Raw genomic sequence first — 13,156 nt, 5'->3', positions numbered from 1 at the left:
CAAATTAAATTCATACAAAATTTCCATAACGTGTCTCTTCAATTTCACTCGACATTGGCGAAATAATTTGCGCCCGACTGGTGCAGCCACACGCCATATCAAAATTTTATTATTTTGACATCGACTTTTGACAACTGACAATCCATTGACATTGAAAGATGTTCGTTTCCATTGACAGTTCCTCATTAAATTAGTTAAAATCATGGTTTTTTGTACGAAATGGCAACATTGCGTACTATAGAGACGTATTAGTTATGAGAAATCTATCTAACGAATATGAATAAGGAATTTTATCGAACGTTCGATAGGCCTAAAACACGTTTTAACTAATATAGCTTTATACCTTCGAAAAGCGTTTTATTATGAATAAGGCAGTTAGTGTAATACAATATAAAAATAGTGATATTATAAAAGTCACATGTACAAAGTTACTTCCCCTTAATAGACATTAAGAAATGTGTTAATGGACACATTCTTAGTATAATCTATGTATCAGTTTAAGTTAAAGTAGAATTATTTATTAGTCTAAATTAGGGCTAGATTGTAATGCAAGTGGGGCAACATTATAATAACTATATTATTATGTTCCCTAATTGAAAGAAAAAAAAAAGTCATAAATAATTAACTGTATAAATATAAACAATCGTATATTGGATGCCTCAACCTTTAGAGCTTGAACTCATTGTTTATGTAAGGATGCTTCGTGAACATGATGATTACTGTCACAATTAGTAATTGCATCCAATGATATGAATACAGTGTTTTATTAAATATATCAGGTCGACCTGGCACCACCAGCAGTACTATAATTCGAGAGATGTAATAAGAAATCAAATTGATTTAGGTTTATTTAAGTACTAAAATACGCACAAAACTATTAAGAGACGAGGTAAACATTTTGAACATTCTGTTAATATGGTAGTTCTATAGTTTGTGTTATTAGGTGGTGTTAGGTATTAGTATCCAGATATAACTATTTCTATACTATGCCCATTTAGGCTTATTATGTATTAGTTTCCGCATTTAACGACTTCGCCTGCGGTATCTATTTGGAGCGCAGCGGAGACCAATCCTTAATCTAAGGTGTTAATATTCTAAGAATCTTCGAATATTGCGTTAATATTCTAAGCTAAGAATAAAACAGTTTTTTTTTATTATGAACAGAACAAAGAATATGTATTGTACTTTTATTATCCTTACCTGACCTAACTGACCTCATAAAAACGTACCAATTATTGACTAGTTTTTAAATTAAGAAGGCAATCAATTGAATTGCTGATTGTTGACAAGAATTGACATGAAGTTGACGCGATACATTTTAATTACAATGAATCTTTTAGAGCATATTTTTGGGTGCGAGTTTATTATGCGTTTATGAAAGGAAATAATAAGCTACAGAAATAATTTAACTGAATTTGAAAACAAAAAGAGCAATGCTACAAGAAGAATCGTTTAAAGAATCTGACGAAGAGGAGATTGTTAAGGATCATCACCCTTCCAGGTGTTTTGTTTGATCATAATATATTCATTTAGTATTCAATCATTCTATATATTTTTTGAAGCCGATCGTAGATAATATGGCATAACAGGCGAGGTAGCAAGTAGACATATTATGTTTGCGCGGGGGGCCGGTGGATATTTTTTCGTTAAAAATACACTGGATAAAACAAGCTAAACAATATACCAAATTTTACAGATACTAAAAGTATAAATATTTTTATGTAAAACTTTATAAATGTGTGGGTAAAATACGACAAGCCGACAAAATGCGGTCAGCCGTAAAAATTGTCTGTAGTATGTCGACCTAAAAAATCTTTTTCGTATTATCTATGGTGTTTTAGTAACTATTCTATTACTAATTAGTAACTTTTAAATATGTTTTAGTCATAAAAAAATACAACATTCATTAGTAATAATGGAAATGTAATCTGTAGGTAAAGTTAAAAAAATCATTCACTCGATTGTATGAAACGTGCAGTCTTTGATAGATTGACAGATGACGGCTACAATCTTGTAAAATCAAAGATAGCCGAAATCCACAAAATTTTAAGAAACTGTTTGCTTTCAAACTGAACCGGATTATACTTAGTCGCCAATCGCCCTACTGTAATTACTACTATTTCCAACTTATACCAAATGACTGCACGTTTCATACTAAACTAAGTTTCAATTTGTAATTAGGCAGTCCCGCCTCATAATACATAGTATTTACATTCTCTTTGATATGCCACAGCATCTTTTTTATATATTTTTTTTAATTTTATGACTTGGAAGCTAAGGCGTTTAAGTCAAACGGTCAATTATAATTTATAAATATATAAAAGTAACTGAATTGTTGTTTGGTTTGTTATTTATGCGTAATAGTCAATACCTGTGCATGCTTTCCTTTTATGTAGGAAAGATACCAATATACATTTTGCTATCGAATATTTTTGAATAACTCTATTTTAAGCTATAATTTAAAATCACCGAAAGTGCGTTTTGTATTTTCCAATTACAAAGAGTTACGTACTATATGTAGATATGCTTATTTATACTTATCATGTAAAGCTATTTTTATTAATAATATGATTAAATTGACTGTACCGGTTTCAGATCGTCGCTTCTTACTACTTACCTATCTCATCTTTGTTTTTCAGTTTACCATATTTGCAAGGATCTACATTTGCATCTATTTTGGAAGACACAATAACTGAGCTGCGAGTACTTAGTATGTTGCAAATTATACATAATTATTATTGTCTAACATTATTCATTCAGTCTCTGAAAAACCAAAACATCTGATTAAATTTTTTTAATTTATAATTAAAAGCCCAGCACTGCTATTGCGCTCGTCCACTTGAGTTATAACATGTTTGATGTAACGTCTCAAAACTCAATGATCCTTCGTGGTGACTCATTGGCACCCTTTTATATCAATATTAACAGCTTATTCATTAAACAAATTAAGTATTTTAATTACAATCTACGTGAAACGATGTAACAAGAATACTCGAAACTTCATGACTTACAAGAATTGGTGAAATATATCGAAATTAAATTAAAAATGACTTATTTAATAAAGCAAATACAATCCACACATACTGTACATAAATCGTTGCACTCAAAATAAAAAAAGCGGCCAAGTGCGAGTCGGACTCGCCCATGAAGAGTTCCGTTGCAGCAATTAACATAATATAAAAGTTCTTTAATAATAACAATAATGTTTGAGTTGATTGAATGTAAGGTACATTGCGGTTTACGATTTATGACGTATTAAAAAAACTACTTACTAGATCTCGTTCAAACCAATTGTCGGTGGAAATTTGCAAGGTAATGTACATCATATATTTACAGGGGGGGACTCATTTTACCACTTTGGAAGTGCCTCTCGCGCAAACTATTCAGTTTAGAAAAAAAATTAGTTTCAGTTCTAGGTATGGGGAACCCCCAAAATTTATTGTTTTTTTTTTATTCTGTGTGAAAATCTTAATGCGGTTCACAGTACACATCTACTTACCAAGTTTCAACAATCTTATAGTTCTTAAAGTTTCGGAAAAAGTGGCTGTGACATACGGACGGACAGACATATAGAATCTATAAGGGTTCCGTTTTTGCCATTTGGTTACGGAACCCTAGAAAAGATTTATAATATTAACAACCGTATTTTCGTTCAAGAACTCGTATTCTCATTATTATAATTATTCAAATGTAGAGCAATTAATGTAGTTTATATAAATGTGTCACGGACGAGTAAAAAAAAGAAGGACTCCGTGTCACCTTACATAACAGTGAAGCACAAAAACAAGCCGGTAAACGTGTAAATACATAGCCCCACGCACACACACAAGCCGATCGGCCGCCATTATAAGATTTGCCATCGTCTGTGACAGATCAGTTTGCGTCGCAATAAAATATTTTAAAAATGCCGTCGTGCGTTGTGAAAATGTGTAAAAATAATTCTATAAAAGTATTTGTGGCCATATATGATTATTTAAGGGAGAAAAAATTGTGTAACTGGTATCCCCCGTAACCGCACACACACTAGTATAAAGGTGCTTCACATGTTAATATCACGGCGCGGAGTCCTTCATTTTTTACTCGTCCGTATGTCTTTATTAAATAATGACAGTGACAGTGTCATCATTAGTTATTACACTTGTCTTTAGCGCTTCTATCACGGGGAGTATTATGAAGAGCTGTTTCACCTGATACCTGCCGCTGAATACCATATTCGCATGACTAATTATATAATTAATATCACCCCCACCATCTGGATGTGTGGCGTTACTTCACAGTGTGGTTTTCAAGGAACTTTCTTCCACGTACGACCAAGCTGTGGAATGTGCTTTCTTGTGCGATGTTTCCAGAATAATACGACATTGGTATCTTCTTAAAAGCGCATACACCCTTAAAGGACAGCAACGCTCCTGTGATTCTTCTGGTGTTGCACGAGAATGTGAGCGGTCGTGATCTCACTTAACATAAGGGGTACCGTACGCTCATTCGTCCTCAATAAAAAAAAATATTGATCATCGAATACGTAAATAGAACCTACTGGAATTCAAACCTATGTGAATGCGGTTTTCAAGGAACTTTCTTCCGCGTACAACGAAGCTGTGGAATGAGCTTCTTTATATGGTGTTTCCAGGATGAAAAAACCTTCAAAAAAAGCGCGTACACTTTTAAGGCTGGCAACGCTATTGTGATTCCTCTGGTATTGTAGGAAAATGTGGGCGGCGGTGATCACTTAACATCAGGTGACACGTACGCTCATGTGTCCTCTCTTCCATAAAAAAACATGTCATCTATGATGGTTTAACGATTTGGGTGCCGACGCTCCTTAGCGTGATATTCATTATCAATAATTCTACAAATCTTTAACTGTATTAAGTCATGGTACGTATTAATTTATAAGTAGTTAGTGTTTTATAGATTCGACTTTGTAGTCGAGAATACAAAAGGCTGATACAATAATTTATTTTAAAGGTGAATGTAACAATGAGCTGCGTATTGCGAAAACAATTTCCGACATGAAGTTATTGATAGCCCTGAAGTACGGCGTCAGACAGCTACCAGTGACAGACGAGCTGGAGTCTATAGATCCTCATAACTTAAATTGCAATAAATATAAACTGGATAAGTTGGCAGCGGACAGGTTTGCATTTTATATTAAAAAAAGAAGCCCGCTGAGTTTGTTGCGCCCGTTTTTCTCAGGTCTGAGGATACCTTTTGGAATGGGTGGTAGTTTTTGACTCACAATAAGTGATTTTATATACTTTTTTAAATATAAATATTTGAATTTGATTAAAAACCAATTCACATCGTCATAAGGAAGTTTTTCGCATAAAACCTGACGTCACTAAAATGGTAGGTAGTCCTGATATTATTGCGGTGAATATCTCCATTTTAATAAGTACTGATATGTCTTTTTGATTTGATTTGTTTGCCTCGGAACCTCACTTGAACTTTTAAAACAGGCCACTTCTCATTTTTGCACCAAGTGTATATTATACATATGAAAAGAGTTTCTTCTCTCTCACAGCCCCATTTGTTTGGCGGTAGTGCTATTTGTACTTAATTGACTTGGAAAAGTATTTTAAGCTATATTTATCGCATAAATATATGACAAAATATATTTATTTATTAATTAGGATACTTAACAATTAGTAGGTTATTATATGTTTTAATTCAAAGATTATCACTGCAAACAATTTTATGACGCGTAAGTTTTAATTACAATTGCAAAATCAAAACTAAAATTAAGTTTAATATATTATGATAGTAAAATAGTAATAGTAAATAAAATAAAATAAAATATATAATAAAATTAATTGGCAACATTTTCTTTTAGGAAGTATTTGTCTGATGTTTTATCTTCTACTTACGTCGGATTATCTGTCAATCGCTCCTTTGAACCTTTGAAGGAATATGTAAAGAAATGGTTGGACGAAAAAACCTATAGAGCGACTTTAGCTGAAGATGAGATTAGAAATAGAGGGTTGGTAAATTTAAATACTATGTGGAATAATATTGATTTATTTAGTTACATTTACATAGACTAATAAATCACATAAACATTACCTGCAAAGACTCACTAGGAAAAACATTGCACATATTTTATTTATCAAAAATTTAGCAATTTCGCACCCGAATAGCGTAAAGCCAGGGCCAAGTAAACATAATCCTAAAAGCTAGTGTACAATTAATATAATCAGCTACTATATTATAAATGATTCCTGCGGGATTGAATCAGAAATGAGGAGGTCCGTAGGAGAACTAAAGATACCGACATAGCGCAGATGGTTGCGAAACTGACTTCAGTTTCACTTGATAGTGGGCAGGGCACGTAGCTCGTAAAGTAAAGTAGTAAAGTAAAGTAGTAAAGTCCTCGAATGGCGACCACGTACCGGAAGACGTAGTGTTGATAGGCCCCGCACAAGATGGACCGACGATCTGGTCAAGATCGCCGGAATAGGTTGGATGAGGGCAGCGCCAGACCGATCGTCAAGGTGTTCTATGGGAGAGGCCTTTGACCAGCAGTGGACGACTTCCGGCTGAAATGATGATGATATTATAAGCGTCGGTGTCTTGGTAGAAGCTTAGACTCTCAACATAGTGCCTCCGGTTCGATCCTCGCCTGCCATGAATTATTCTCGCAATTTTCAAATTTAAATGTAAATTTATTCCACACTTTTATTATAAGGTCGGAAACGCTGTTGTTGTTCCTCTGGTCTCTGGGATACAAGAGATTGTGGGCCGCGATGATCATGTACCATTAGGTTACCCGAATGTATGCTCGTTTGTCCTTCTCTTCTATAAAATAAACTTATGTGTAATGGAAGAAAATAGGGTGGCTAAATCTTGGTGAGATAAAAACTCTCGGCAAAATGTTTGGACCAACCTAAAATGAAGAGGGAACCCGGAGAAGGAGAAAGGAAAAGGAGGTGGAGCGGTCTCTAAATCATATTTTGCGAATTAAGAAGATCTTACGATCATAACCTTAAGCGGAAGACGCCCCAGATATTCTGATGAGCATCCCTTACGCTGTTTTAGGGCTTGTTCACAATACCACAAACAACGGTGAACGAAATAATATTGCGTGCAATCTCACAAAACTTTGATGTGAAAGTTTTTTAGCACCTTCCGACCAAGTTTGGACTCTGGCCTACTCTGGCACTCTGCTACAAGCAGCTCGTTTGTCCATAAAAAGTATCTTGATTTCAGAATACGCCACGATTTGAATAAACAATTGCGTCAACAACGTAATTATATAAAGACGAAGATTTATGAAACCGACGTCACTATTGACGAGCTCAGAACAACTGTTGAGGTATGGTCTTGTTTAATTGTGTAATATAAGCAGTGCCGGATTAGCCATATAGCAAGTGTAGCAATTGCTACGGGCCCCGCGCAAAAGGGGGTCCCGCATGTCCCACTCATTTCTGTTGGAGCATAATTTTTTGACTCATTAAGATATTGAATTTCTTGATGTGGCAAGAACGTGAAACGTTACAACTTTTCCTACTGAGACAACCCACGTCAGACTCGGTAACTGACTACTTCCAGTATATATATCAAGGGCTCGTTGAAAGAATTTGCTACCGGCCCCGCGTAAGCTTAATCCGTTATTGAGTATAAGGCATTAAAAGCATTTATTTTCTCGATATCTTTCTCTCTATGTACTAGATACTACTATTTGAATGGCTATGGAAATAATTGCAAGTTTTGACCTGTTTTCATTGAGATTTTTAAAGGTCTTGCAGTCTTTTTACAAACCGACGAAAAAGTTAAGTGCTGATTTTTTATGGAACTCCTATTCCACGCGTCGGAGGAAAACCAGCGTGTTCTCAAAGCCCCCCTTTCTTATTTTGCACTAGAAGAATTATAAGAGCTTTCCAGCGTTGCTGCTAAACATAATATTTTTTTATGGAAATGGACTACTATTACCGCTGCTCACACTCTCTTGCAATACTAGAGGAATCACAGGAGCGTTGTGGGCTTTTTACAAAGGTGTTGGTTTTTAAGATAATCTTGTCATGTCGTCCTGGAAACACCGCACAAGGAAGCTCAGTATCTATCTAAACGCAAAAAGTACGGACTCGTTTATTAGGCCTACGTTAATTAGGCTTTTTGCCGTCCCTCAGTGCAATGTACTATAACGGGCTATCATCGAGTACGCACTAAGCTTAATGCCAATCCGTATCTTTTCTTTTCATTGTCTACGGAAAGACCTGGTGTTTTATGTTATAGGTGTGCGAACGATTGCATGCAGGTTGTGCGACCCACAATCTAGCCTACATCCCGTGCAAAGGAGCCTGCCTTTGGTCTGACGCGCCTAAAAAAACTATATTTTACAATCAATTACCAGGACACAGGTCTATATTCTGAGACTCGGAGCCGGTACGTAGAGAACTGGCAGCGGGCGCGAACTGAACAGCACCTGCAGACCATTTACGACAAGGAGATCGTGCCCTCCCGAGTCATCGAATATTTCAAGCAGCGAGCGGACTATGAGCAGCGTGTGCACGCAGAAGTGGAGCTTCTCACTAACATACGCATCAATGTAACGTGAAAAATTAATTTATTATTTTTAAACACTTAATAGTACGGGGAGCAATGGCACCGGATAATAGGTGATCACAGGCGCAATACAGTAAAAGAACTTTAACTTTATAATAGAGCGCCCAAATTGACGCACGCACACATACATATGATTTACACAACAGCTAAGCAATCTTGGGAAGACAAAACTAATGAGTACCCCGCCGTACGCCGCCGAGACTGATCGCTGTCCAAGTTAAATTAGCTGCATCACACCGTCCGCGTCGTCAATATTTTTGTATGTACCAACCCTAGCGCTCCGTCCAGACGATGCTAAGGTATAAATTTCAAGGAGACCGCTGAGTTACGCTACTGTTCTCTTACTATATTGTGTCACAGGTAAGGAGACACCGAAGGATATTCTTTAGATATAACAGAGTACTTACATCTAAAAAGTAAAAAAATTATATTCGGTATAACATTTTGTTGTACTTGGTACCAAGCAGAAGCTAGACAGAAAAATATGTCATTCGATACTCATACTAGGGTTCAATGTATAAAATTGTCATTTTGACGCGCTGACTTTTTTTATGGAACAAAGTAATGAGACTAGGAAGATGTTGATTGATTGATGACCTGAAAAATCAGTTAACCAATTTTATATTTATTTCACTAGTAGAAGGGACTGATTATCACACAGTAACATGGCCTGAAGGTGATCTCTACATAAATTAAAATTATTAAAATATAGGCGTTATAGCAAATGTTGGTTTGCAGTTAGGGTAACCAAGTAATTTGAATAGTCCTGACAAAAAGCCTGACCGATAAGTCCGGACTTAAAACTTTTTTGTTATGGAAAAGGAGGACAAACGAACGTACGGGTCACCTGGTGTTAAGTGATCAGCACCGCCCACATTATCTTACAACACCAGAGGAATCGCAGGAGCGTTGCCGGCCTTTAAGGTTCTGAAGGTACCAGAAATAATAAAAATAAATAATAAAAAATAAAATCCGGTCAAATTAGAGAGCCGGACAAACTTCGCACTAGAGTCTAAAAGTCATGACAGATTAATTCGGACGGACAATAACCCTATTTGCTATCAAATACAGCAAGATGTTAAGACTGACTATATGAAGAGTGCTCAGAGGAATTCTTCAGGTTGTTACCAACACCCGAATTTCGAAAAAATTTGAAATTCCACCCCATCATGTTGATGTCTGATATTCCGTGCGTTTTGCAATACAACTTTTTCCTCTGTGGAATTCATTATCAACAGCCGTAGTCCCAAACCAATAAGACTAAAGGACCTTCAAGTCTAATGCATACTCCCAACCTAAAAGGCCGGTAACGCATCTCTTGGCCACTGGTATTGGGGATGTCCATGGGCGATTACCTTTTCATATCCCATGTCGTGAGCTGCCTGCCCGTTTGACCCTTAATCAGCCTGAATGAGGTTAGGACGAACGACTTGAAATAAATATATGCCCCTATTATTTACTTCGTTCTAATAAAACAAGGTTGCAATAAAGTTTTGCAGCTTTAGTGGTATTGTCTTGTTTTTGTAGCTACTGTTGTACACACCACATTATTTTGGTTTCGTGATATACAGTGTTAGATCATTTATACGTCTAAACTCTAGATAAAAATCGGAAAATACGTCGAAAAAAATTGTTTTAGAACTAACCTCTATTTTGATCAATTTAAGCACACAAACACAAAGTGTCATACAAATCGCGAGTGTAAGGCGTAGCTCGTCACGCACACTAAACTAATATTCGTGGCCTGTTTTTATCGGTTGTCTAACAGCAGGAGACTATCTAGACGTATAAATTATCTAAGCACACAGTTTTGAGAGGGACTGGTAACTACATGCCGAAGTCAGACACCACCGATTGTAATGAAGTTACGTTACGATTTAGAGAAATCGTATGATGCATATTCTCGTAACAATTCTGTAAAATTCTGACGTCAAGTTGGGTTTATAATAGAGCATAGATAACTCATTTAATAATGGTAAATATATTTTAGATTTGGTACAACAATAATCTAATGTCATGCAAGCTTGTTGTTAAAATGTTTCAGATTCAGTTAACGGTTTAGGGAAATGATAGGAGAATACGAATCTATTGTCAACGATGTTGAAATTACGTCAAGGGGCTCTTGATTAAAGCAAGCTCCCTCTAGATTCAGACATTAGATTTACGTGTTACATATAATTACTCTACAGGACTAATGGTTTGTTAAAGTAGTTCTGGAGAGATAAATTAAATTAAATTTGTTTCAGGAAACATTGGAAAAAGTGGAATCTTGGATGAATAAGTACGACACTGACATGGAAGCCATTGACTTAAAGATACAATTGAAGAAGAACGAGTACCAAGACATGTTCGACCGTAGAGTCAATCTGGAACAGACGGTTATTTAAATTTATCACTAAAACAACCGACCTTTTTTGTGATATTGACACACACAAATTATCTTGCTCCAAACAAGGTGTAGCCTGTACTATGGGTACAAGACAACGATATTTAATGCAATATACTTTTTACCAGTGAAATGCTCCTTTGCACAGGGTGGTGGCTAGATTATGGGTACCACAACGGCGCCTATTTCTACCGTGAAGCAGTAATGTGTAAACATAACTGTGTTTCGGTGTGAAGGGTGTCGTAGCTAGTGAAATTACTGTGCAATTGAGACTTAACATCTTATGTCTCAAGGTGACGAGCGCAACTGTAGTGCCGCTCAGAATTTTTGGATTTATCAAAAATCCTGAGCAGCACTGCATTTGTAATGGGCATGGCGTATCAATTACCATCAGCTGACCTTCCTGCTCGTCTCCACCCTTATTTTCATTAAAAAAAACACAAATATATTTATACGTCCATGACTCGAAAACAAAAATGTATTTTCATAAAAAAATATATATTTATATAATATATATTAATTTGGCTTATTGACCTTTCCACTGCGGTGCGTTTTCCGTGCACAGCCTTCATTCGTACATCCCGAAGGCTGAAATACCTACGTAAAACTCAAATAATAACTTAACATGATTGTCAGATTGTAATATCTTGATTTGTATTGCCTTAGTAGATGAAAGTAGGTATGTCGTAAAAAAAACAATTTACTTGAATAGTCACGCCATCTTAAAACCCATTTTTTAGAATTCATACTAATTCATGCTAATATATTTAATATCACAGCTCGAGAAACACGATCAAATGATGAAGGACTGGATACACTTCAAAGAGGAACGTGAGAAAGCTCGACTTTACCGGGAGAAGATGATGAACTCGGCTATCATCATACAAGCTTGGTGGCGAGGCCTGTTAGTACGGCGTCAGCTTGGACCATACAAAGTTAAAAAGAAGAAAGGTGATGCAGCAAAGAAAAAATAAGCGTTCATAATAGTATTAATTTTAGAATGATATTTTTTGAAATACAATTATGGTTACTTCAATTGGCTATGTTTTAATTATCATTAAACAATTTCAGAATGTCTTTCTAAATCTTATCTCAGGAAATTACTAGTGTTGGTGTTTTGTACGCGCTTTTTTGACGTTAGGCCATGTCGTATCGTCCTAGGAACACCGCACAAGGAAGCTCATTCCACAGCTTGGTTGTACACACAATGAAGTGATGTCTCTACGTATCGCCAAGTAATCTAGCCGTTCACAGAGCACTGGATCCCGAACAATTCAAGCAGCTCTTCATTGCACGCAGTCAAATAGTTCAATCTGATACGCGCCAGACCAGAGATGACAGATACTCCATATTACATATTATTGGCCAAACCGGCGCGTTGTAGAGCGCTACAATATATATATATATATATATATATATATATATATATATATATATATATATATATATATATATATATATATATATATACGCAAAGAAATTCTCTATGTTGAATTCAGTAAATGTATCTGGAAGTTATTGAAACTATTTAAGACTGAGTACAAATTATTCGTATTCTGTTTTTGGTTTATTTTACTCCTACCTTCCTTACTCAAAAAATTAACAAATAGTTATAGCTAAAAAAATTGTATTTTCAATGAAAATAACGTGTCAGTAAGTATTTATTAGTTTTTGTTTTATAATCAGCTTTATACCTATGTCCTAAACTAAACTTTTAGTTTTTATAGTTATATTCTTGCAGAAGGATACCCACGTACATTCATAACCATTTTACGAATAGATGTTGATAATCTGGCGTTTATATTTATATGCTGAATGATAGAAAATTTAATCTTGTTTTTATTAAATCTAAATCGATACAGGGATCAAGTTTGCCATGCCACAATAGAACTGTGTTGTTTTCGAAAACTGTTACAATTAGCTACGTGACAGTTTCAAGAATAACATATGAAATACATAAATATAGTTATCTTATAACTAGACAATACTTTTAAAATATCTATTAAGCAAATTGTATTTATTTTAATAATTTGTGATTTTGTTATCTGTTTACTCAAACAACCTAAACTCGACGACCATTTTGTCTATTGTACGTCACATAACAATATATTAGATGCCAGGACGATGGCTGCACGGCCCTGCCTTTCCCTTTTCCATTTAAGGGAAGAAGATCAAACATTAAAGAAATCAAAACGCCAGCTGTTGTTA

At 35.4% G+C, this 13,156-nt stretch overlaps 1 protein-coding gene across 1 annotated transcript; it reads left to right on the top strand.

The window, feature by feature from the left end:
• The first annotated feature begins 1,304 nt into the window (after positions 1-1,304).
• Positions 1,305-11,984, top strand: LOC126966169 (dynein regulatory complex protein 9-like). Its single transcript, XM_050810126.1, has 8 exons — positions 1,305-1,501; positions 2,640-2,710; positions 4,969-5,137; positions 5,834-5,980; positions 7,207-7,312; positions 8,351-8,545; positions 10,809-10,940; positions 11,728-11,984. The coding sequence occupies exons 1-8, from the start codon at positions 1,434-1,436 to the stop codon at positions 11,920-11,922; spliced, it is 1,083 nt and encodes a 360-aa protein (XP_050666083.1). The 5' UTR covers positions 1,305-1,433; the 3' UTR covers positions 11,923-11,984.
• The last annotated feature ends 1,172 nt before the right edge of the window (positions 11,985-13,156 follow it).

The sequence above is a fragment of the Leptidea sinapis genome, chromosome 9 (assembly GCF_905404315.1).
Source record: "Leptidea sinapis chromosome 9, ilLepSina1.1, whole genome shotgun sequence".
NCBI lineage: Eukaryota > Metazoa > Arthropoda > Insecta > Lepidoptera > Pieridae > Leptidea > Leptidea sinapis.
This window is presented reverse-complemented; position numbering and strand designations above follow the sequence as displayed.

What these genes read in the sequence shown, in the direction of transcription:
- LOC126966169 (XM_050810126.1), top strand. Translation starts at nt 1,434, where the DNA reads ATGCTACAAGAAGAATCGTTTAAAGAATCTGACGAAGAGGAGATTGTT. An exon ending in GATGAGATTAGAAATAGAGG is followed by an intron (nt 5,981 to 7,206) that starts GTTGGTAAATTT and finishes TCTTGATTTCAG; the next exon opens with AATACGCCACGATTTGAATA. An exon ending in TCACTAACATACGCATCAAT is followed by an intron (nt 8,546 to 10,808) that starts GTAACGTGAAAA and finishes AATTTGTTTCAG; the next exon opens with GAAACATTGGAAAAAGTGGA.